General features: G+C 37.1%; 3 protein-coding genes across 3 annotated transcripts; 1 reads left to right on the top strand and 2 right to left on the bottom strand.

Annotated features, from left to right (window-relative positions):
• Nucleotides 1-463: 463 nt before the first annotated feature.
• LOC135158049 (uncharacterized) lies at nucleotides 464-1357 on the bottom strand (the record flags this gene model as incomplete). Its single annotated transcript, XM_064115316.1, has 1 exon — nucleotides 464-1357. A coding segment is annotated over one exon (870 nt), but the record flags the coding sequence as incomplete, so codon positions are not given.
• A 3394-nt stretch (nucleotides 1358-4751) lies between these two features.
• Nucleotides 4752-5828, bottom strand: LOC129262075 (uncharacterized). The gene has a single exon (XM_054900113.2). The coding sequence runs from the start codon at nucleotides 5826-5828 to the stop codon at nucleotides 4752-4754; it is 1077 nt and encodes a 358-aa protein (XP_054756088.2).
• Nucleotides 5829-6418: 590 nt separating this feature from the next.
• LOC135158053 (uncharacterized) lies at nucleotides 6419-14608 on the top strand. Its single transcript, XM_064115321.1, has 4 exons — nucleotides 6419-7106; nucleotides 8033-8197; nucleotides 12360-12524; nucleotides 13472-14608. The coding sequence occupies exons 1-4, from the start codon at nucleotides 6960-6962 to the stop codon at nucleotides 13688-13690; spliced, it is 696 nt and encodes a 231-aa protein (XP_063971391.1). The 5' UTR covers nucleotides 6419-6959; the 3' UTR covers nucleotides 13691-14608.
• Nucleotides 14609-26515: the final 11907 nt, after the last annotated feature.

Genomic DNA, 26515 nt, shown 5'->3' with positions numbered 1-26515 from the left:
AGGCGGGAAAGAATTAGCCAATGAGCAGAGAGGGAAAGAGTAAGTCAAAGTTGGTTGAAGTACAGAGAGGGAGAAAGAGTACTAAAGATAAAGTTTGCAGTTATAATCTGAAATATTTTATACATTATATTCAAATGCTACATGTGCTGAAATGAAATAAAACATAGTATTCTTTTAACTAGGTTTTCTTTTAGAGAAACATTACACAAGGAAAATCCAATTTACAACATCTTCCCCACGATTAATGTCATAATGTTTGAAACAAAGATAAAACACAAAAATACAATATCTTCCCCACATTCCATGCAATAACAGTTGCTATCTGCGGTAAATGCATGTAATTCAAAATGAAATTAAGTGCTTACTACAGTAAGCTAAACATGCAAAAAAGTATGTCAAACATTATATAATATTAATCACACTATATCAAATGCATACAAGACGAAAAGTCTCCCTAAAAGAAATAATCTTTTTTTTTTTTTTTTTTTCACTTTGGTAATACCGATACTGGGAGATGTAGTCGATTTCTGTGTTGTCCCTTGTTCACCCGACGAGACCTCCGATGCTCGACCTCATGATTCATATTATCATGTTGAGATCTGTCTTCTCCAAGAGGTTCATTCTGTAGTATGGCATCTTCAGCCGCATTGGTTTCTTCACTGGGAACATTTCTACCAGTGGACTCATTCTCTCCGCAAGAGCCATTTTGATTAAGGGTGACTGGTCTCTCTTCACCAGTTGTAAGCCTATCAGGCTCTGAGGGTTCCCACAAGAAGGTGAAGTAGGGGGTAGTGTTCTCTGAAGTGGGCAATGGTTGTGACTTCACTCGGTCCTCTAGCTTATCCTGTGGAGTAGGAATTGCTATTTCCTCCCGTGGGTCAGGAATCAACAATCTCCTGTTGACTACCTTTATTGGTCCTCCAAACATGGGTCGGATTTTATACACGTCACCCGTCTCGTTCACTGCTGTCACAATGAAGGGATCCCTTAAGACCTTGTCTTCAAGTTTATGACGTCCTTCAAATGCACATTTCTTCAGTAGTACCCTTGCTCCAATACTGAGGGGTGAACTCATAGGGAGAGCGTCATGCCTCGTCTTCTCACTATTCTGTATCATCTCCATATTCTGCTGCGCTAACATGTGGGCCTGTTGGAGTGACTTAGAGTGTTCTGACACAAAGTCTTCATCCCAATCTCCATGTCCATTCCCTATGAGTTGGTCCAGTGGGGTGTTGGGCTCTCGTCCATACAGAAGTCGGTACGGTGACAATCCAGTTGTACCATGTGGAGTACAATTGTACAAGAATACCAACTGGCCAATAAGCCCAGGCCACTTCTTTCGACGTTCAGGATCGAATTATACCGCACAAGGTTCGGTTAAATCTCTCTGTCTGCCCGTTTCCTTGGGGATAGTAAGGAGTGGTATGTGTCTTTTCAATGCCATATAGCTTGCACAACTCTCGTACCAGCAAACTTTCGAAATTTCGCCCCTGATCTGAATGAATTCGAAGTGGAGCACCATAGTGAACGATCCAACCATCAATCAAAGCACGTGCTACTACTGCGGCGGTTTGGTTCTTGCAAGGAATGGCTTGAGCAAATTTGGTGAAGGCATCTGTAATTACTAAGACATCCTCATATCCACCTTGGCCCTTGTCGAGCTTGAGGAAGTCTATCGCGATCAGCTCGAGGGGTCTGAATGCCAACAGATGTCGTCTTGGGGTCCGTATAGCTGGCGTTGGAGTCTTGGATGCAACACAGACAAAACACTTCCTGATATGTCCTCTCACATCATTGCACATACCCGGCCAAAAGCACCTTTCCCGCAGGATTGCTAAGGTCCTATTGATGCCTTGGTGGCCCCATTGGTCGTGGGCCATTTCCATCATCTTTTCTTGGAGACTCTTTGGTACAAGAAGCCCGCTCCTTCAACCAGGACTTTATTTCTGCATTCTCTTGTTTGATTTCATCCTCGGACTTCCATTCACACCTGAGATAACGTCTGCACACAGAGAGTGCATTGTCACTCTGTTGAAGAGTTTCAAGTTCTTCTACTGAGTATGATGGGTACACGCCAGGAACTCTCGGCGGCTCCCCATCTGCCAACTGGTCCCCGGAAACTACAACTTCTGCCGGGAGGACAGTAGTCACCGTCAGTGCTCCGATCATCTCTTTCACCTCGCCCTCATCATTTCCAGGGCACCTGCTGAGTGCATCGGCACATCTGTTGAGTTTTCCAGGACGGTATCTGATATCAAGCTGAAAGGCTGCCAGCTGTGCTACCCACCTCTGTTCAGTGGCCCCCAACTGTGCAGTTTGAAGGTGGGCTAGAGGGTTGTTATCCATGTATACAATACACTTAGCACCCAACAAATACCCTTTGAACTTCTCGACTACTGCCCATTTAAGGGCAAGCAGTTCTATCTTGAAGCTTGAGAAATCTGGATAATTCTTCTCGGCTCCACGTAGGCTACGGCTTGCAAACGAGATAGGGTGTAAATGTCCATTGCCATCTTTCTGTGAAAAGCAGGCACCAAGTCCCTTTAGAGATGCATCAACCTCGAGTATGAATTCTTCTCCAAACTTGGGATAGGCAAGAACTGGTGTTGAAGACAGTCTCTCCTTAAGCTCATGAAATGACTCGTCTGCCTCTTTGGTCCACATAAAGCTTGTGTCTGGAGCGATATCTCCTGTCTTCCTTCTCCTTTTCTTACACTTCTGTCCAGTTAGTGCATGGAGTGGTGCCGTTATTCTGGTGAAGTCAGGGACAAACCTTCTGTAATATGAAGCAAGACCGAGGAAGGAGCATAATTCTGATCCGTTTTGAGGTATAGGCCATGACTTGATCCTTGATACCTTGCTTGGGTCTACCATGACACCCTTCTCAGTGACAATGTGCCCGAGGTGAGCTACTTCTTTCTTGAAGAACTGGCACTTTCCTCCTTTCAACTTCAGGCCATGTGTTGTTAGGCGGTCAAAGACTTCTCCGAGTGTTTCGAGGTGCTCCTCAAACGTTCTGGAAAAGACCAAAACATCAAGGTAGAGTATGACTTTTGTAAAGTTCATGTCACCGAAAATTGCCTCCATCACTCTCTGAAATGTGCTTGGGCTGTTGCATAGACCCTGAGGCATTCTTTCAAATTCATAGAGTCCCCAGGGTACACGGAAAGCAGTTAGGGGCACTGATTATGTGTGCATAGTGATCTGGAAATATCCATGAGACAAGTCAAGGGAAGAGAAGTATTTGGCTCCATTCATTACTTCTAATGATTCGTCTATTCTGGGTAGCGGAAAGGAGTCTTTGACTGTTAATTTGTTCAATTGTCTATAATCAATACATAAGCGTAATGCCCCTGATTTCTTCCTCACAAGAACGATCGGGACTGGCATAGGGCTAGTTGACCTCTTTATAATCTTACGATCCAGCATGTCTTGTAATAGATCACGAACCTCTGAAGTCACGTGAGGAGCTATCCTTCGATAGGGCAGACGCACTGGCTTGTCAGAGGTCACTCTGATTTCATGTGGTACCATATCACAACATCCCAGGTCAAATTCATCTTTAGAGAATGCTGCTTCATGATCATGTAGGAGTTTAGCAATCCTAGATGTATCTTCATAAGCCATCCCATCTAGGCTGATGCCCTGAGGAAGCAGTATTTCCGTACCATCAGTGAAAGTGAATCTCTCCGGTGATTCTGATGCTGTCCTACTGGGAGGCTTGGTATCCATTGCTTGCTCTGGCTCATGTCCGTCGTCCTCCACTCCCGGCTCTGTCTTGGCAATCAATACATCACAGATATTAACCTCTAACTGGTCATCTTTACTTTGAAGACAAATTTCACAATGTTCTTCCACTTGTTTGGCAGATGCAATAGTTGAATGAGGTGGTACTATGAATTCTCTGTCTCCAGAATTCATCAGTAGAACATGCATGTCCCCATTTTCAGCACAATATCCTTCAATGACTTCAACCTGGGAATCTCCAAACTGGCTGTTACCCTGGATAAGCCAGACACTTGACTCGGCATCTTCCCCACCTTGGAAAGGCCTCATTGTGCACTCTATGTGTTGTATCGTTCTGGCAGGCAAAACTACTCTTGTTGCCCCAGTAACAACCTCTCGTACATGTGCACTACCTGCAGTCTCAATGTCCAAGCAATCCTTCACCATCTGGAATTCCCCTTTCGCTCTCTCCATATGAAATAGTGCTCGAAGGGCATTGCATCCCAGCAGAATAGGGAAGTCTCTTTGTCTTTCCCCACATGACTCTCGTTGTTCAATTAAAAATCCTATTGTAGCTTTTTGACCATTTACAGAAACATGGGTTCGGATGAAGCCTTCCACTGGTACTTTAGTTGGCCCCACACCAACAATTTTCATAGGTTTATTAAATGGGCTCACTTCTCCTACCGCTGCTTCCAACTGTCCATGAAACACGTCTGATGGTATAATGGACGCTTCTGCCCCAGTGTCGAGGATGCAGCCAATGGGTACACCAGCAACTTCTGCTATGACAGCTGGGCTTTCAGAAATCAAATCAGCTGTGTCAACTATCTCATCCATTGCTGGCACAACCTCTGCCACTGAAGTCTGTCTGCCTTGTGCCCCACTGGATTCATTGACATCCTCTGGACTACCACCAAATGACATATCAGTTTGTGGATAGGTTGCAGTTCCTTCTGTGGGCTCTTCTGTATGATATTGCTTTCTATTGTCCTCTGCTGTTTGGCCCTCAACAACAGAGGGGTCTAGTTTTCCTCCTGGGATGCGATATGTTGGCGAGGGATACTGGCAGCTCCTTGTGATGAGGACTGGAAGACTGTTGGTCTATTGAAACTGCCATGATTCTGCATGGTACCTGATTCCGTGCTCCAAGTGGGGAAGCTTTGATTCTCCTGATGCCAGTTTCCAGCAGAGTAATTATATTCATGTGCAGGGGAACCGCTAGGTATGTTGGGGCAGTCACGTCGTAGATGTCCCTTATGGCCACAGCTGAAGCATCGTCCATCAGTCCTCTTTCTCTGAGGTTTTCCTCCTTTCAGCCTGGCGACTTCTCCCCTAAGTTGCTCCAACTCTGTCATTATAGCTTTCTGTTGCTCTACTACCTGTTGCACAAGCATAGAATCTTTCATGACTGCCCTTCCAACTTCAATATCTGCTTCTCTGACTCTGGGCCTCTGACTGGTGGCAGTCTCCTGGAAGAGTTTGAGGGCTTCCTCACGAATCTTGGCGAATCCATCCGTTTCATGCATCATCTGTATTCGCCTCAACTCTCTCCTCACCCAAGCCTCCCGTGCACCATTGACAAATTGATCACTTAAGGTCTTGTTTTTCAACTGACTTAAAGCTTCTCCTTGAGCTTGTGTAGTGGCAGCTTTTTCCATCTTGTTGTAGGTGCGAATCAGGGCACGGCTGAAGTCACAAAGTGATTCTCCATCTCTCTGTATGCGATTATGAAACTGACTACTGAGGGTCTGCGTGGTTTCCTGATAGCCAAAGCACAATTTCAGACGACTTACTATTTCATCAAAATCCTGTCTCTTTGATTCACTGAGACACATTATTTCCTCTCGTGCTGGTCCCGAAAGGTGATCTAGCAACAGTCGAGCTTTGCTACTCATTTCCATATTTTGGTTAGCAGTTACTCCGTTAAATTCTTCAAGCCATTCTGACAAGGACATATCATCCGCATGATGTGGCATCCCTCGGAATTTTGGTAAGTTGCTCTGTAATATACTCTGTAATCCAATTGAACGGCGGAAAAATTGGGACAAAACATCCATATTCTCAGTTGTAGCTGATGAAGAACTCGATCTGGTTTCCATGATCCTAGATTTGAATTTGGCACATAAAAAGAACTTTGCATACAGAATAGCGAAACCACAATACAATCACTGCACAAATCAGTAAAAAAGAGAGCATATGTTGTCCATTATTTACATACAGTCTGACCGAGGCTGTTTAGAACCAGTCTAAAGTCATTCCAATTTTACGTTATGCACGATGACACCAGGATAAGACCACATACACGTAAGTTCTCAAGATTTCTTCTAAGTCCAATATCTGCAGAGCCCGTACCAGATGGTCCCTTGTTGCTGATGATCCCACTTCTGACACCATTGAAAGGGTTCACGCCGACGACCACACAACACGGACACGACTCACAAGGGCTGAGGTTTCAGTGGGTTCTTTTATTGACCAAAGGAAAACAGCCTCGGTCAGACACTAATTCCGCTTTGCTGCGACATCTAAAGTAAATGGAGAGAAGTCCTTGCAGAATTCTTCTATACTTCAAAATTAATCTTCTGTAGGGACAAGTCTCCTCCTCAACAACAAACAGTGGGAATGCCCTTGCTACTGCCAGTGTCATGAGTCACTGGACTCTCTCCCTAGCTAGCAATAAAAGTGCAACGGTGCACATCACAGTACAAAAGCATCCCTATAGGGGGTACAGGAATTTGCATTACTGCTACTCCTAAAAAGGCGGGAAAGAATTAGCCAATGAGCAGAGAGGGAAAGAGTAAGTCAAAGTTGGTTGAAGTACAGAGAGGGAGAAAGAGTACTAAAGATAAAGTTTGCAGTTATAATCTGAAATATTTTATACATTATATTCAAATGCTACATGTGCTGAAATGAAATAAAACATAGTATTCTTTTAACTAGGTTTTCTTTTAGAGAAACATTACACAAGGAAAATCCAATTTACAACATCATGATAGCCAACACTCCATAACTGAGATTATTGATTTTGAAATAACCTGTAATATTACATTCTTTTAATATTTACAGGTATTAGATTTAACAAAATACTTGCACCTAAACAGACAAGCTGTATAATAAAATTATGCTATATAAATAAATATTTATAATATCTATGAACCAGTTATACTGCATGATCATACCATCTGATATGTATGTTTAATGATCAATATATGTAGGTCCACACCTTTCAGCTTATGAATGATAAGTTTCTATCATCAGCCTCTTCACATCACCTAGTAGACGCTTTATGCTCCCTACCTAACCTGACTAACCTGACACTGAGTGGAGTTTGGGACAAGGAGTTCTATTCTCATCTGAATAAGAAGGCTTCAGCATTGAAGGTATGCTTGCTTCTACTTTATACGTATAACATGTTTGAAAACATGAAATAATGGAAAAAAATTATCTAATTTTATTGTGTTAAATACATTAAAGAACATATTTTTATACTATATTTAGGGGTGTTCATTAATAAAGGAGACTAGATGAGTAAATGTTTTGGAAATTTGGCTCTAATGCACAGGTATGCTGTAATTGAGAAATTGTCATATCTTCAAGTGTTTGGTAATCATGGTTGATGTTGAAATATGGAAACCTTTTTAACTTTATCCATATATGATTCTTCCTAGTCATCTCTTATGATAATACACATCAAAGATATAAAGAGAAATATCAGCTTCCAAAAGGTGGGAGAGAAAGTAGATCATTGAATATCAGAGGTGCATGTGGTATGTGTATGAGAGTGATATTGACCATGATACATACAATGTACCGGTATACAGTACAGTGAGAGCTACATTGAGTGTATACATGGAACATAACAATAGAATGAAATGAACAATGACCAGGTGGTTTAGATTGAGATGGTATGCAGGGTAAAAGGTTACTGAAAATAGAAAACAATGTGGAGTAACAAACATATCTGGGATTATTGTGGTCTTCACATGTATCATCTTAAATTGATCATTTGTGTGATATCTCAGAAATTGTTGAAAGTGATGCTGTAAGGTAGTATAAGGGTACAAAGATTACCTGTATTCTTCTTTCAGAATTCATAGGTATTAAATGTCTTTTGTAAACAAAATACACATCAACAGAAAGCTGTAAAGCCTAATCAGGTATGGATGCTAAAATGTTATGTTGTGATGCAAACATTAGCCTAATTATCAACACATTTTTGAACCAGTTTAACTTGAAGCATTACAGCATGATCATACCATCTGATATGTACATGTATGTTTAATGATCAATGTTTGTACACATGTAGGTCCATACTCTTGAGATTGATAGTTATAAGCCTCTATCATCAGCCTCTTCACATCACCTAGTAGAAGCTTTATGCTTCCTACCTAACCTGACTAACCTGACACTACATGGAGTTTATCACAAGGAGTTCTATTTTCATCTGAATAAGAAGGCTTCAACCTTGAAGGTATGTCTGCCTTTACTTTATTCTCACATCATGTTTGGAAAACTTGGAATATTGAAAAGTGTTTATCTAATTTTATTGTGTTAAATACATTAAAGAACATATTTTATGCTACTTAGAAATATTGTTTGAGAGCGTTTATAAATAAAGGAGACTAGATGAGATTTCTTTTTCAAATTTGGTTCTAATGCACAAGTACATGTATGCTGTAATTGACAAATTTGTCATATCTTCAAGTGTTTGGTTATGATTGATGTAGAAACATGAAATCCTTTTTAACTTTATCCATATGTGATTCTTCCTAGTCATCTCTAATATGATAATTCACATGGAAGATATAAAGAGAACTAGAATTTTAATTCATCATGAGAACGAATTAGGTGATCTGTCTCTGATTTCATGATCATGGAGACAATCAGCATGTTTATTGAGATCAATATGATCATCATGATGAAAACTGAACTTGTCTTATGAAAAGAACATGTTGAATACTCTTGAAAAGAGGGAAATGAAAAAGTTGTGTAAAAAAGTGTAGGTCATACACATATTGTACAGGAACATTGTACATTAAATGGGACTTTAAAATCTCTTTTATTGTCCAATGTTTTATTTTATATACATTGTAATGGTCATAAAGGACCATTTGTGAAATGTTGAAAAGAAAAAAAAAAAAAAATTATCATTTTCACCCCTGCCCACTGGGCTCGAACCCTCGCCCTTAAGTAAGCAAGTCTCATGCCTTACCCAATGAGCTAAACACTTTCCATAGACTCACACGTAAGCAAACAAGAGGACCTCAATTCCAATTTGGCAAGTGAAATACGGGCATGATCCCGGCATCTGATCGGAAAATGGAGACCACACTTCCGATATCTTACAATCTCAGCTACAACATACTTCAAGCTCAGAGAAAACCGACAAATTGAAATGGAGATATGGCTCGCGAAATAGAGGAATGTAAAATCCAGTTTTGAGAAAAAGTCATTTCCCATAGAGATTGCACACAAAATGAGCGAAAATGACATGCCTCTATAACTTGCCAATTTTCAGGATGATCTGTTCGTTTAAATGTTAATATAGCCTTAAAATTTGAAAGAGTATTTCTTCAGCTACAACATATAAAAAACTGGGAGAAAATTGACCAATATTTACGGAGTTAGAGTCAAATTTGCATAATTGTGATGACGTCATAAGTAGCAAAATGGGAATTTTGAGTTCCGACGCCATTTTGATGATGTCATGATAAAATTTTGGGTCAAATATGACATGAAATCATATCTCCCATTCATACTCTATTTGAATATGAAAAAAATTGGGGGGTCAACGGACTTCCTGAAGAGCTATAATGAATTTTGTATAGGCATGTTTTTGCACATATATTGTCTATGGTTAGTGCGCGCGCGCATGCTGTAAACTTTCATTGGGGCTCATTCCGTTATTACTTGTCGTAGAAGGTTGATCAAGGTATCAAAATGTTCAAAATTATATCATCGGTGCATTGATATGAAAAAAAATGGCGATCCTATGTTGTATAGTGCCGTTACGCGCGAGAACGCGCGCGTAACCGTGGGTGCGCGCAAATTTTTTGAAATGCTTAAAGGGGAATCTAGCCTTGGCCATAGAATGTTGTGTTGGGAAGGAGAAAAATGAATTAAACAGAATGGTGAAAGTTTGAAAGAAATCGGACAAGCAATAAGAAAGTTGTAACTGCTTTAAAATTGAGATCACTGATACCATGTAGATTTCAAATTGGCAACTGGGTAAGTAAATTATGACAAGGGGCAAGGACAACTTTCCCATAGGCCATGTACTTTATTATCAGGGATTTGTGGTTTTCTCCTAAGTACCCATTCCCCTGGGGCAGTAATCTAAATATAAATAGGCGGTGCTGCACCATCCCGAGTTTGCTCAATCTCGAGATTTTAGCCCGATCGGCCCACTTCGCGATTAATCTCGAGATTCAAGAAACCCCGTCTGCACCATCGCAAGAAGAGCGATTCCTGCTCGAGCGAGGCAACAAGCCCGATATTACGAGCATGCGCACTTTCGGATCTTGGAGTTTCAACGGCCCGCACTTTTGAATAACTTCCCGCGATATGCAAGCAATGTACTCCTTTCACTAGCACTTTCGCCGAATTCAACCGGTGTTATGCAACAATCCTCTCAGCTCAGCGAGTGAAGAAGTGATGTATTCTTCGTTAAATATGATGGCGGAGTAGGAGGCAACGACAGAGAGAGAGAGAGAGGGAGAGGAGGAAAGAAATGCTATTTGCTCACATTTTGCGAAGGAATAAGACAACACTGCTGTCAGTGTTGTTATTGAATATGACCATCGTCGATGAGCGCCTCCCCCTTTGGTCTGGTCTCTCCCAAAATCCATTCACTGGTGGGACACCATCGTTGCTTATGAACACTATTCGCATGTATAAAGTTGACTTTCGCACGTGTTTATGTTTTGACCAAGGCGGAAGTGGAACGCGAATTGCATTATGGACTGACGTCATGAATAAATTACCCCGAGTCCAATCTCGAGTGCGTCTGCACCGACGAATTAGCGGGATAATTCGTAAAATAGCGCGCTATTTTGCAAATGAACCCGAGTTGACTTGGGATTGCAATCTCGAGATTAATCCTACGAACTAGCGCGATAATTGCGTCTGCACCGCCAACTATCTCGAGATTTTTCAGATCGGGATAATTTGCCGGATCAGAAATAGCGCGCTAATTTGAAAACTCGGGATGGTGCAGACGGCCCTAATATAACCCAGGTAGTATATTGTTTAATGTCCTCATGAAAGAAAAATATGATTTGAAATAAAACTTTGGGGGAAAATGACATTTTAGCCATAATATGTATTGGAGTACATGGAAGAGTAGTCCTTGCCTTACATCACTATGACATCACATAAGCGGCTAATTTGAAGTCTCCATGTGTAAAGTGATTACCAATATTTACAACTTTAATAAATTCATAACTTTCTTGTTATTTTTCCAATATTGTTCAAACTTTCACCTATCAATTTGTCTGATTTTTCTTTTTCTTATAAAAACAAGGTTTTATTTCGGTTGGATTCCCCTTTTAAATGGCCTGTTTCATACTCTACTTTGGTCAAAAAATTTGACTCGCGCGTACGCGCACGTCGTGACCTTTACATGACCTTTGATGACATGTACAGTTGACCCTTGACCTGAAGTTAATGTGATGTAAATATGGTTAATTTCTGATAATTGATAATGAAAATATGATTGATAATGTGAATTTACAAAATGGCGTCTAGATGACGTCATGATGACCTTTTACCTTGAACTTGTTTCATACAGATGACATGATAAGTCCCCATAACTGATAATATTTTGAAGAAAATTGATGATGTAGATTTTGAGATTTTACGCTAACAAGGAAAGGGTGGAAAAATAAAAATTAAGAAATAAATAATAAAGAAAATTCGTACGAAATTGAGAGTTGATCTGTCGATTGACAGATCACCTAATAATAAATAAAAAAGAAAATTCATACGAAATCAAGAGTTGATCTGTCGATTGACAGATCACCTAAATATCAGCTTCAAAAAGGTGGGAGAGAAAGTAGATCATTAAATATCAGAGGTGCATGTGGTATGTGTATGAGAGTGATATTGACCATGATACATACAATGTATACAGTACAGTGAGAGCTACATTGAGTGTATACATGAAACATAACAATAGGATGAAATGAACAATGACCAGGTGGTTTAGATTGAGATGGTATGCTAATGCAGGGTAAAAGGTTACTGAAAATGAAATACAAATATGGAGTAACAAAGATATAGAGTTTCTCAGATTATTATGGTCTTCACATGTATGATCTAAAATTGATAATTTTTGTGATATCTTAGAAATTGTTGAAAGTGATGCTGTTATGTAGAATAAGGGTACAGAGATTACCTGTAATAATTCCTTCTTAAAAAATCACAGGTATTAAAATGTCTTTTATAAACAAAATACACAGCAACAGAAAAGCTGTGAAGCCTAAACAGGTATGGTTGCTAAAATGTTATGTTGTGATGCAAACATTAGCCTTATCAACACATTTTTGAACCAGTTTAACTTGAAGCATTACAACATGATAGTACCATCTGATATGTACATGTATGTTTAATGATCAATGTTTGTACACATGTAGGTCCATACTCTTAAGATTGAGATTGAAAAGCCTCTATCATCAGCCTCTTCACATCACCTAGTTGAAGCTTTATGCTCCCTACCTAACCTGACTAACCTGATGCTACAAGGAGTTTTGGACCAGGAGTTCAATTCTCATCTGAATGAGAAGGCTTCAACCTTGAAGGTATGTCTGCTTTTACTTTATTCTCACATAATGTTTGGAAAACTTTGAATAGTGAAAAAGTTTTTATCGAACTTAATTGTGTTAAATACATTAAAGAACATATTTTATGCTGGTTAGATAGATTGTTTGAGAGTGTTTATAAGGAAAGGAGACAAGATAAGATTTTTTTAAAATATAATTTGGTTCAAATGCACAGGTATGTTGTAATTGAGAAATTGTTATATCTTCATGTGTTTGGTTATGGTTGATGTTGAAACATGGAAACCTTTTTAACTTTATCCATATGTGATTCTTCCTAGTCATCTCTAATATGATAATACACATGGAAGATATAAAGAGAAATATCAGCTTCAAAAATGTGGGAGAGAAAGTAGATCATTGAATATCAGAGGTGCATGTGGTATGTGTATGAGAGTGATATTGACCATGATACATACAATGTATACAGTACAGTGAGAGCTACATTGAGTGTATACATGGAACATAATAATAGAATGAAATGAACAATGACCAGGTGGTTTAGATTGAGATGGTATGCAGGGTAAAAGGTTACTGAAAATAGAATACAAATATGAAGAAACAAACATATCACAGAGTTTATCAGATTATTATGGTCTTCACATGTAGGATCTTAAATTGATAATATTTGTGATATCTTAGAAATTGTTGAAAGTGATGCTATAATGTTGAATAAGGGTACATAGATTACCTGTAATAATTCCTTCTTTAAAAATTCATAGGTATTAAATGTCTTTTGTAAACAAAATACACATCAACAGAAAAGCTGTGAAGCCTAAACAGGTATGGATGCCAAAATGTTATGTTGTGATGCAAACATTAGCCTTATCAACACATTTTTGAACCAGTTTAACTTGAAGCATTTCAGTGTGATCATACCATCTGATATGTACGTGTATGTTTAATAATCAATGTTTGTACACATGTAGGTCCATACTCTTGAGATTGAGATTGATGAGCCTCTATCATCAGCCTCTTCACATCACCTAGTAGAAGCTTTATGCTCCCTCCCTAACCTGACTAACCTGACACTGAGAGGAGTTTGTGACGAGGAGGAGTTCTATTCTCATCTGAATGAGAAGGCTTCAACCTTGAAGGTATGCTTGCTTCTACTTTATACTCATAACATGTTTGAAAATATGGAATAATGAAAAGTGTTTATTTGATTTTATAGTGTTAAATATGTTAGAGAACATAATTTTTTTATACTATTTAGATGTATTGTTTAGGAGTGCATAAGAAAGGAGACTAGATGAGTAAATGTTTTGGGTCATTCCATGCCAATTCACCCAGTGAATGTGCAATTTTGCACCCGACCCTCTCGGAATTCTTTGTAAATTGGTACACATAAAATTCACCATGGCCCATGCACAAAACAAAAAAAATTAGTCCAATCGGTCCGTCAGTTCTCGCACTACGGCCCGCCCTTTTCTCCTTGTTTTGACAAAAATGGGCGTGACCTTCAACTTTCAATGGCCACTGCGTCGTAACGTGTTGACCAATTTTCATGAAACTGGTACCATTTATTAGGAAACTCAGAGAGGAATCCAAAACATGCATCAAATAATGTATTGGAGCGATTTATAAGGTCGTGACCTTTGACCTTTACTTTGACCTTGAGTTTGACCCCCGGACAAATAATTTTTTAACTCGATTTTCGTGTATGTTAATTATTAGTATAAAATTGACAAAATATGTTAAAATCAATGATGATATTTTATTTCTTCACCTTTTAAAACTCTTCCAAAGATACCATGAAATTTCACTCTAGTCCTACATACTGATATTCATGTTAGTAAAGTGTTAACCAGTTACATGATTTCTTTCAATCTTAAGTTGCAGTATGCATGCACATAAAAAGAAATTAAGCTCATCAGTTCACAAATGAAACATTACACATTTATGCTCATGAATAGGTATCTGTTTAGGCAGTTTTATGTTCACTTCAAATGCATTATTAATTTGGATTAATTCAAATTATTATCATGCTCTTGAGTTATTTATTTGGTTACTTTTTGCCATGATATAAAAAAGACAAAAGGAGAGGAAGAAAATTTAAAAAGTCCAAAAAAGCACAAACAGAAAGTAAAGGAATTAGCAATTCAATTCAATTTTCAATTCAATTCAAAATTTATTTCAATCAATCATAAAAATACAGGTATATACAAATTAGGTAAAAACATGGGATTGGGAGCCCCTAGAAGTTTTCATTAAAAAAAAACTTGTGAGTGGGGCACCACCATGGTACAATCAAATACAAATTAATATAGTGCATACATAAAGAGTGAACAACAAATAACAAGAAACAATGGGCTAACATAGGGGAAATAAACAAACAAATAAGCAAACTAGAAGTAATAATATAAATCATAGTGACCTACAGTGTGCTATTGGCAAGAGTTTTTATACTGAGCAAAAAATTCAACTTTCAAGAGCTTTTTAAACTTATTTAGGGTTTTGCTTTGTTTAATATCATTATTTAAATCATTCCACAGCTTAATTCCTCTACAACGTAGAGAATTTTGGGTAATTTTAGTTTTTGGAAGATATTGGTGAAGATCTGCTGAATGGCGCGTAAAGTATGAATGGAAAGAGGCATTTGTGTTGAAGAGATTATTAAAAATATTTGGCAAGAGATTTGAATGGTAATTGTACATAAATATATAAGTATACATAAGAGCCAAGTCACAAATTTTCAATATTTTACAATCAAGAAATAACTTGTTTGTGTGACTATTGAAATGTGCATTACAAACTGTTCTGATTAACCTTTTTTGAATAAGAAATAATCTATGTAAATGTGTTTTGAATCCATTCCCCCATAGCATACAGCAATAAGTAAGATGGGGTAAAACCAAAGTATTTATTATAAAGTGAAATTAATACATGTCTGGGTAAAATAAACTTCAGTTTGCGGAGGACACCTGGGGCCCGTTTCATAAAACATTTGCCGCAGCGGCAACTCCCATTTTCAGCGGCAAATCTGTGTTTCTGCGGCAAATCTCAAAACAGCGGCAAGTTTCCGTTTCATAAAACTTTGCCGCAGATACTTTCTGCCGCAAATGACAATTTCAGTGGCAATATTTGCCGCAGCTCAAGGAGCTGCGGCAAGTGACAATTTCTGCGGCAATATGTGCCGCTGCTATTTGAGCTGCGTCAAATATTGCCACAGAAACAGCTTTTTAATAAAAATACCAACAATTTTGAGGGCCTAAGAGCCATATTGGTCAATTTTTGATGATTTTGATTTGATAAATTGTTTTTTGTCATTCTAAGTAGAAAATAAATGTATTTTTACTCATTGACAAATAAAAAGTAGATATTAATGAATCATCATTCATTCTTTTTAAAGTCAAATTTATTTCAATAAATAGATACATAGGGAACATACATTGTGTTCCTGCAAATTTACACTTTCAAAAAAGCTTTTCTTTATCCTGTGAAAGAATGAATAAATGATGTCTCATTTTGTAAAAGATGTTGCCTCATTGGCTTTTGAGTTTCAATTAGATTCATCTCATAAGTGCTGTTGTTGCTGCTGCTGTAAGTTTTTGCTGATGTGTTTGTTGAATCTCTTGCTGAAGTTGTGGTTGCTCTTAACGTTCCGGGAGTGGTTGTTGGACATCTTAATATTGTTGAGGTTGCCGGTGTGATTTTTGCACCTCCTGCAGTAATTGTTTGTGCTGCTGTTGTTGTTGCTGTTGGTCAATGCTGTTGTTACATCTGTGTGGTTGCTGCTGTTTTTGCTCCTGCTGCTGTGTATGTGATTGAAGTGCCTGAAATAGAAATTAATTTATAATGCATATAAGCAAGATACCAAAGTTATTCCTAATTCCACTTTCATTGTTAACCCTTAATAGACTGGGGGGGGGGGTGGAGGCACCTTTTGATACTTTGCAAGATTTCTCCAAATGGACAAGATCCTCAGGCACCCCCTGGGATGATCTACCAGAATAGCCTCACCTAGTGGGGTGTACTAACAGGATTTTGTACTCATTACATTCAGTTGATTTTGCATGAACTCAATTCATCAAATGAATGTAAAGGGTCTACCTGTAAAAAAATTCTGTGAGCTACTTCGGGTAATCTTTCTGAGTCATTTTACTCCTTTACTGACAAATTAATAATCAAAAACATGATGAAGTGAAATTGACAGTAATTTGACATGTTGCATCTTAGGTGGTAGTGGTGAGGGTCAATAATTATAGAAATGCAGAATATTCATGTACCAATTTGGCAAGAGAAAGCAAGTCACACCAATAAGTTATTATTATTAATAATCTACCAATGATTGATATTGGTTTGTTATTTTTGCAGCTGAAAAAAAAATCATCAACACCTCAAACTTAGAGTTTAATTCTAAAATTTGGACTGGATTCTTGACAAAGAGCAAATCAAGAAGACAAAAATCATTCAAATTGTTATTATGTGACTTACTTTCTATGCCAAAGTGAATCAGAATTATAAAGAAGTTTAACTTACGGGTTAAATCACATTTCTAGGCTCTTTGTCTGGCTCTCCATATCATTTTCTGAATATTACATCATAATCTTTCCAAAAATTCAATTTCTGTAATTGAAATTCAACAATTTTGCTCGCTCCCTAGCATCTTTTGAGAACTTTTGTTCCATCAGCCATATATTTAGATTTGGCTCATTATGCCACTGGAATCCATTGTAAGAATTTTATGGTTGCTTAATGTAAAATTAATCCAACCCTTATAAGACTGTCAGGGTATTTTCGAGGCAGGAAAGATGGGCGGAAGGGGGGTGGGGGCCCTCAAGATCTTGACCGTTAATTGCACAATTGTGACAAAATGCAACATGCCTGTCACAGATGAAAAAAATGTAAATTTGAGTGTTCTAAAATTATTTAAATTTATTTCTAATTAACAAATTTTACTAATTCATGCATAAAATCAGAATTTGGCTGGAAATCTATAAACAAGCCCTTGAAGTGTCATTTTTTCAGACATGTAAAAATTAATTGATATCAAATCCCTTTCATCTGTAGATTTTGGGTTTTTTTTAGATTCATTATGAAAAATACGAGACATTTGGCTTCCTCCTGCTCGTACGCACGGGCGTCCGTCGATATAACACATGGTATTTTTATGAAAATATGCACCCTTTTTCTTAAAAGTTGATGGAGAGGGGGAAAAATTAATCGTATCAAGTCGGGGCGTTGAGTAATGAGGACAGGAGAAACTATATTTCACTGATTTTCATGATTCATCCCATTTGATTAACTCATCTATTCGTGTTTTGGGGCTAATCTTTCCCTTACGCATTGCTTTTTGGCAGAAGTTCTATGGAAAATGCACCTTTTTTCACACAAACTTTGAGACACTCTGTATTCATTTTCCCATTGCTCGAGAATGAATGGGCAGTTAACGACGGGGTGAAAGATTTATTGAAGAATGGAATGTATATTTCACGAAAATGAAAGCCATTTCCCCATTGGATGTTATCTTCAATACGTGTTTTTTAGATGAAGTTAGTTTTCGAATCGGCTCTTCTGGCATTTGAGGTCTCTATCGGTGACGTCACTCAGAATCGTCATGCCTGAACCATAGGCCGGGCAGGGATCGCAATGGTAGTATGATTCACGCATAATGCACTGGATATATACAATTATCTTGTCCTCTCGTTCAAATGAATGTGAAACTTATATAATTTTCATCAGAGCATTCAACATGAGTACTGTAGTTAACATTTCTTTTGTTATAAGTGAATTAAAGTCCCTCCAGTGAGTTTGATCACCCCTATTGTAAAAATGTATCACTCCCCAAGTTGTAACAAAGTCAGCTGTTTGCACTCAGGGTCACTCCGTGACCTGTGTGTGCGTTCAAGAGATGTACACGATTTTCTGTCTCATTTAGGCAGAAATCTTTCATAATGTTTTATATTGTTGACAAAATTTTCTGATCATAAGCAACATGAAATTAATTGATTTCAATCAGTAAAAATAAATATTAACCGGTATGATACAATTATGAATTTTGGCTAGAAATAGAATTTGCATTGGATTTGTTCATGAAATCACATTTTTAAGCAATTCTGACATGTACTTACATAACATTGCATAATTTCACAACCGGGTACCCCGGTGTCACAAATTTGTCTGAAAACTCATGAAACTTGAAAAAAAAGTCATGACGCGGCACCACGTTTCACATTGTGGATTTATCGCGAAAAAATGCTGCCCCCCCCCCCACCGCTCTTTTAGGGTTAATTCAGACTGCACATCATGATGGGTTTTACTGATATTCATTCTGCAACCCATATTTCAAAGACTATCCATCATTTTGTAATCATATATATCTGACATTGATTTTTACCTTTGGCTGCATGTTAGTCTCTGTATTTCTACAACTGTGGCCAAATATTGTGCAACAAGTACACGTTCATCAGATTGGCCCCAGGCACTTTTCTTATTGTAGGAGACCAGCAAGCCCTGGCTTTGAAGTTGCGGGTCTATCCTTCTCCAGCTGCAATAGCTGGTCAGTTGAGGACTTGGAAGCTTTGTGTCAGGAATGATCTTGGTAGTGGCGGTGGCAGAAGCAGACTTGGTGGTGGTGGTGGCATTCGCAGAACTGATGGTGGTGGCAGAAGTGGTGGACCATCAGTGGTGGTGGTGACTGCAATTGCAGCATTGGTGATGGTGGTATACGCCTCATCACAACAAACATTTGCTCCTGCTGCCACGCAGCTGGTCTCCGTCTATTATGTTTTAAGGAGAATAAACATAAAAACATTTGATTATAAACAAATCAACTTCAGAACACCAGTATATTGATTATAAAACTCGTAGATATAGCAGTCAAAGCGTAAATGAACTCGCACAGATGAGTACATGTACCTTCATCTAATAGAATTTTAGACCACCTTGAGGATGTTTTGCTCAGAGCAAAGTTTTTATTTGACAACGGTCAAAGATGAACATGGATTTAAATGTCAGAATACAACTCTTATCATTGGTTGATCAATCGGTCTGTAAAATACCCCCTACAGATTATGTTGACCAATTATTTCTTAACATATATGTCTTTGTTATCAAACATGGATAGTTGGAGCAATATTTTTTTTTTGTTCTTTGATTTTTATTCAATCATGTCTGTATCGGTGCGGATTAATACGTGCATGCACATGTACATTCACAGTGTGTGTCAATTATATAAATGTGCATCATATCATTTAACAATCTTCATCCATATAATCGGGTTAAGTGCATAATTCATTTTTTCCCTTTAATTTGGGTGCAGCTATGGCGACCACAATTCTACCCCATTTGTCTGCCAACTATTACACGGATGAGTCCTTGGCTGCGGACTGCACAGCCGGCCGCAGTTGCCTGGGTTGGTCAAAATCTAACACAAAATCAGATTTTGTAGAGTCTAGAACTAAGTTAAATCCTCTAAAAAAAAAGGCCAAAAATTTTGGCTCACTCACAGGCACAGCTTAAAAAAAAACAATTTTGCCTTTTTTAAATGTCTGGCCACCAAACTTTTGAGACTCGCAATTAAGCCACCCCCCCCCCTCACAGTTACAGAGAATATTGGTTTTTGTCACCCCCCCCAAGAAAAAACATGCCCAAGCCAAGGCAAGGTCGAACATGAGCGTGAACACCCATCGACAGACGCGACAGCCGACACCTATTCCAATGCAATGCTTCTCAAGACTCGACTGTATTTTTGTCACCCATAACAACCCAAGCCACAAAAAATTAAGGCACACTCTCACACAACTGTTCACATATCACACTGACTTAATTCGGTAATTAAAGACTACGGTCCGAAAGTCAGAAGAAAGACAGCTGAAACTCGGAACGCCGCTCAGCCGAGTTCCACCCAATACAGTCCAACACAAGGTACTACACTGCCGTGTACTACGCAGAAGCTCCGGGATAGCGACCACTCAGCATCTCGATGATGCCTCCACGATATCCCCGGGCAAAATGCAAGTTTAACTCGTAGAAAACGATGGAAATATGACATTTACTATCAATATCATTCTTTCCGAAGCGATTCGTTTTATAACTATATCAAATGATGTAATAATTGAATGAATAGGATAATTGAAAAGTACTTACATCTCCGATTCAAATTTTACATAAATTCTGTCACCAACAATATTTTATTGCAGACGACGTGTGTGAAGAAAAAAACCGGCTGTTAGCTGCAAATCAGGCTCGTTCACGAACCATTTTTCATTTATTTATTGTTATTAACGATAACAATTTGTTATTGGTTTTATGAAACGGATATTTGCAACTATGACAAGTTGCCATTGCAATAACAAGATTTGCCATAGATATGGGAGATGTTACAGCTGCAAGTCAAAAGTTTTATGAAACGGGCCCCAGTACTTTTTGATAAACGAGTGCATAATTCATCAATATGAGGTTTCCAGGATAGAAATTCATTGATCTTGATACCTAACAAATTTATATTTGATACCTGGGAAATAATCTTGCCGTAATAATTGGAGGAATGTCATTACCAATTTTTTTTAGTTTGTGTTTTAAATAGTACAAATTTAGTTTTTTCAAGGTTCAGTGAAAGTTTATTGCATTGAAGCCAGACAACGACTTTACGAAGTTCAATATTTATGATGTTAATGAGAGGAATAATATTTTTTTGAGAAAGAGTAATACTGGTATCATCAGCAAAGAGTATGAAATTAAGAATGGAGGAACAATTTATAAGGTCATTGATATACAAAAGGAAGAGCAAGGGGCCGAGGAACGACCCTTGCGGAACGCCGTGTGATACATGACTGAAAGTTGACTTGACACCGTTGACCACAACATACTGCATGCGATTTGATAAATAATTATCAAACCAATCAAGAGCGAGACCTCTTATCCCATAATGTTTCATTTTTTTAAGAAGTATGTCATGGTCAACGGTGTCAAATGCTTTCGAGAGATCCAAAAATATACCAATGGTGAGATTACCCTTATCTATTTCTTGCATTATACGATCATACATGTGAAATATTGGCATGTACGTTGAATATCTTTTACAAAAACCAAATTGCTGTGAGATTAATATATTGTTATGATTCAAAAAGCTGTACAAACGTTCAAAAACAATTTTTTCTAGTATCTTTGAGAAGATGGGTAAAACAGAAATTGGTCTTTACGATCACCCTTTTGAAAATTGGAACAATTTTAGCTATTTTAAATGCATTAGGAACTTCACCATATTCAAGAGACATATTATATATATGGCACAGTGGATGGACACATTGATAAATACATTTTTTACAATAGATGGGATAATATCATCAGAGCCACGGGAAAACATTGATTTCAAGGAGGAGCAGATCTTTAGTATTTCATTTATATTGGTTGGTTTAAAAAACATTGAATGAATATTTTTGTCTCCTAAAAAAGACATGAACTCTGTGTGGGAGTCGGGGATAACTTGAGCAAGATTTTTGCCCAAATTTGGGAAATATCTGTTGAAATAATTAGATTTCATTTGATTGGTATCAAAAGATTCATTATTGTAAAACATTTTGGTTGGTAGAGAAATTTGAGCTTTTTTCCCCAATATGTTATTAATTTCTTGCCATGTTTTCTTCATGTTACCTCTTAAGGTGTTAAATTTTTTATTATAATATTCTCTTTTTGCAAACCGAATTACTTTTACCAAACAGTTTTTATAGCTTTTGTATTTTTCTTCTTTCTTCTTTTTAATCTTTTCTGGTCCAGAGTATCTGAAAAATTTTATATAGGATATTTTTTTGTTTATAGATTTCAAGATGCCAGAAGAAATCCAAGGTTTGTGGAATCGTGTTTTATTTTTTTTACTGTTAACAGTAGGAAGACATTCATTATAGGCATCATAAAAAATTGAGTAAAACAGATCATAGGCATGGTTGACATCGTTGGATGCATAGATTGGTTTCCAGTCTAGACAGCTCAATTTCTTTTTTAAGCAATCGATCCCAGCATAATTTATCATTCTCTTCAGGCGGGGTTCCCTTGAAATTGAATTATTTTTAAACTTTTTTGCAACATAAAATATTGGGAAATGATCTGAAATGTCAGAATATAGTAGCCCACTATCATATTCAAATTGGATTGCATTTGTAAAAATATTATCTATTATGGTAGCAGATTTATATGATATGCGTGTAGGCTTGGTGATTACTGGGAATAAATTGTATGAGAACATAGTATCAGCAAACTCTTTGCTTTTAGTCATAGTGTGGCTATCAGTATTTAACAAATTGATATTGTAATCTCCCATTAAGTATAGTTTTTTTTTTTCATTGTGTATTTTAGAAAGCAGAGAATCCATATCATGTAAAAACAAGTCAATTTCTGTATTGGGAGGTCTATAGACATTCCCAACAATTATATTCTTAGAGTTAACATTGACAATTTCAATAAAAACAGTTTGAAGAAATAAATTATTTATAGTCAGATCTGGTCTTTCAAGAAATTCAACGTTTTCAGAAATATACAAGGCAACACCCCCACCAGTCTTGGAATCACGACAAGTGTGAGCAAATGAGTAATTAGATATATTATAAATAGACGTTAACATGAAAGAATTCAGCCAAGTTTCTGATATTCCTATCACAGAAAAAGAAAAATCAAGGGAAGTCAGTAATTCCTCAAGTTTACTAAAATTTGAGCAGAGACTCCTAGCATTTAAGTGTAATAGAGATAGTCTATCATCAGAGTTATTTTATTTAGTACAAAAATCATCAGGAAGATAATATGAACATGGATTTGTTGGAAAATGAAATGTCTCATCCTCTGAGATATCTTCTACAGAAGATTGTGCATGTAGATTGAGAGAATAATGAACGTCTTTGAGGTTGTTATGCATTACAAAAGGATTAATTTTAAGATTTTGAACATTAGCATATGGAATGCTCTTATTCATATGAAAAAACTGTTGTGCCCATAAAAACTCATCATCTTCAAAAATATGGTTAAAAGGAAAGCGTTTTCCATTGCAAATGGAACATATAAAATCATATGAGTCGGCTTGACTATGGTTTCGGTCACATATAATTTCACAAGTACAACATGATGTACAGCTAGACATGTAAATGTAGGTACGTAAACAGAAGTCAAAGAAAGGAAGAAGAAAAAAAAAAGGAAAAAAAAAAAGATATCGAATAACACCTAACTAAGAGGGGGGCAACGACAGTTGAAGATAACAATCTTGAATAAAACAAAAAACAAACAAAGAAAGAAATGCAGAATTATAAGGAATATAACATCAAAAATAGGAATTATAACAATGTGTCTTTTCAAATATAAGACTAGAATCTGCAAAATACATAGTAAAAAAAAAAAGGAATTATAAAAAAGACTGTCCTATCTTCTGGAAATAACACACACAGCTTGGAATAACGCAGTACTATTCTTGCATGTCTACAGTAGAATATGTGCTGGATGCAAAAATATTGATATAGATAGATGTGGATATTGATGTAAAGATGGTATTGATATACATGTTAATGTGAATAAATGTAAACATGCCATACAATCAATAAATATAACACCTCAAAGGCATGTACAGTACAAACAAACATTACAAGGATGTACTGATTCAAGGTACACTGTAGAACAGCCTTTTAACTTAAGAAGAAAATATTGAAGATATCGATAGTGACGTACCTAAATATTGGTGTTGATATATTGATGTAGATGTAGATAAATGTAAGTACAATGCAATGAAGAACAAACAAACAATACAGGGATGTACCTGATCAAGGTCAAATACCCTTTAGTGATGAACATGTTGATGTTGATATATATGTAGATATTGATGTACAGATGTAAATACAGTGCTATCAAGGGCGTAAAGCACAAACAACCAATAGAAAGATGTACATGTACTGGATGCAAAAATATTGATATAGATAGATGTAGATATTGATGTACAGTTGTTGTTGTTGTTATACATGTACATGTTGATGTAGATATATGTAAGTTCAGTATGTACACCTCAGGCTTAAAATATCGAAATACATCTCGATGCAGTTATTGATGTACATAGATGTTATTGGTGTTGATGTGCAGGTAGATATTGATGTAGATGTAAACATACTGTAATACTACCAATAAGTATCATACATGTGACTCAAAGGCATGTTAAAGTACAAACAAACAGTTACCGGTACAAGAATGTACTGGATCAAGGTCACACAGCCTGTACGAAAATATTGATATTGATAGATGTGGACAGTGGATTGATATATACGGATATTGATATACATGTAAGTATATACATGTATGTATACAAAATTATCATTAAATATCAAACCTCAAAACATAAATCTGCAAACAGTAAATGGATACAGTGGTTCAAGGTAAAAATAACCTTCAGATGCAGAACATTGATTACCCGGTAGTGTCAGCGAATTGGGACTACAAAATTGCAAAGTCCTGTGACTACAAGTTTGACAGAGCGGTGTGAGATGTAATGAGTTTACGTATTTCTTTGCCATTTGTTGTTGGGGAACTCTTCTATATATTCACAGTTTGTTTTTACCCTTTTCCATCGTTATATAATTCCAATGATTACAATTTTCTAAATTCTCAATGCTTCTAGATTATCCTTAATTTATCTATCCCGCCAGTCAATTTATATGCTTCGGATGTGGGGGGGGGGGGGAGGGCAAAAGTGAAAAAATTGGGGTTTGGGGGGGGGGGCTGATCGCTATATGCATAAAATTTTAATAAAGAAAAAAATAAAATTTTGTATGTTTGATATTTCTATATCAGGTTTAATTTGTCTTAAAGTGCTTTTCATGCTTTTCAAAATTTGCATTGCATATTTATTTTTCCAAGTTCTCAAAATTATTGGGGGCATGTATAAATTATGCTTGCCCCCATATTTTAGGGGCGATCGTCCCCTGCCCGCTCCACAATCGATCAAGGCCTCTGTGTCCTGTCATAATTTTGTATCCATGCTGTCTTAAATAATCCATATTTGTCACATTCACCCCTCGCCACGTATCTTTCTAGCTCTACATTTTATTTAGCTGTACTGTATGCGCTTACAAAATGATGTCACTATGCAGGCATCGTGTCACCGAGCGCGCACTCCCCTTTCCCTAAAATATTTGAGCCATTTGTTTCTGTAACAGCGCATTTGATTGGATTGAATAGATGCAGAGTGGGAGGAGCTGAAGATAACACGAAATGAGATAACACGGTTGTCAGAATACCGATTTGGGGTATGTTAGGTGCGTGTTAAATCAGAGAGATAACACGATATTTAACACCAAAGTTAACACAATTTTCAGAATACCGGCCCTGTATTTTTTGGTTACTGATATTGTATTGATCTAATTTATAGTAATATATTTGGCCTATAGTTCTAGCTTCAAAATGAGATCTTACTCAATAAATTTGGTCAAGATGCTGTGATGTAGCAACAATTTATCCATGGCACAGTGAGGAAAATTGTTCATACGCCACCCTTTTTGCAAACCCAACTTATGAAATGCGACCACATGAAACATAACAATAGGATGAAATGAACAGTGACCAGGTGGTTTAGATTGAGATGGTATGCAGGGTAAAAGGTTACTGAAAATAGAAATATGAAGTAACAAACATATCACAGAGTATATGAGATTATTATGGTCTTCACATGTATGGTCTTAAATTAATCATTTCATGATATCTCAGAAATTGTTGAAAGTGATGCTGTAATGTAGAATAAGGGTACTGAGATTACCTGTAACAATTCCTTATTTCAAGATTCAGAGATATTCAAAATATGCAGTCCTTTAACAAAATACACCTCAACAGAAAAGCTATAAAGCCTAAACAGGTATGGATGCTACAATGCTATATGTTGTGAAATACATGTATCAATATAAGCCTTATCAACACATTTTTGAACCAGTTTAACTTGAAGCATTACAGCATGATAGTACGATCTGATATGTACATGTATGTTTAATGATCAATGTTTGTACACATGTAGG

This window comes from Lytechinus pictus, unplaced genomic scaffold (genome assembly GCF_037042905.1).
Source record: "Lytechinus pictus isolate F3 Inbred unplaced genomic scaffold, Lp3.0 scaffold_26, whole genome shotgun sequence".
NCBI classification, from domain to species: domain Eukaryota; kingdom Metazoa; phylum Echinodermata; class Echinoidea; order Temnopleuroida; family Toxopneustidae; genus Lytechinus; species Lytechinus pictus.
This window is presented reverse-complemented; position numbering and strand designations above follow the sequence as displayed.

Excerpts from the sequence above, each read along its gene's own strand:
- LOC129262075 (XM_054900113.2), bottom strand. The coding sequence starts at position 5,828 with ATGGAAACCAGATCGAGTTCTTCATCAGCTACAACTGAGAATATGGAT.
- LOC135158053 (XM_064115321.1), top strand. The coding sequence starts at position 6,960 with ATGAATGATAAGTTTCTATCATCAGCCTCTTCACATCACCTAGTAGAC. Across the intron at positions 7,107-8,032 it reads AGAAGGCTTCAGCATTGAAG|GTCCATACTCTTGAGATTGA; the intron begins GTATGCTTGCTT and ends GTACACATGTAG. Across the intron at positions 8,198-12,359 it reads AGAAGGCTTCAACCTTGAAG|GTCCATACTCTTAAGATTGA; the intron begins GTATGTCTGCCT and ends GTACACATGTAG.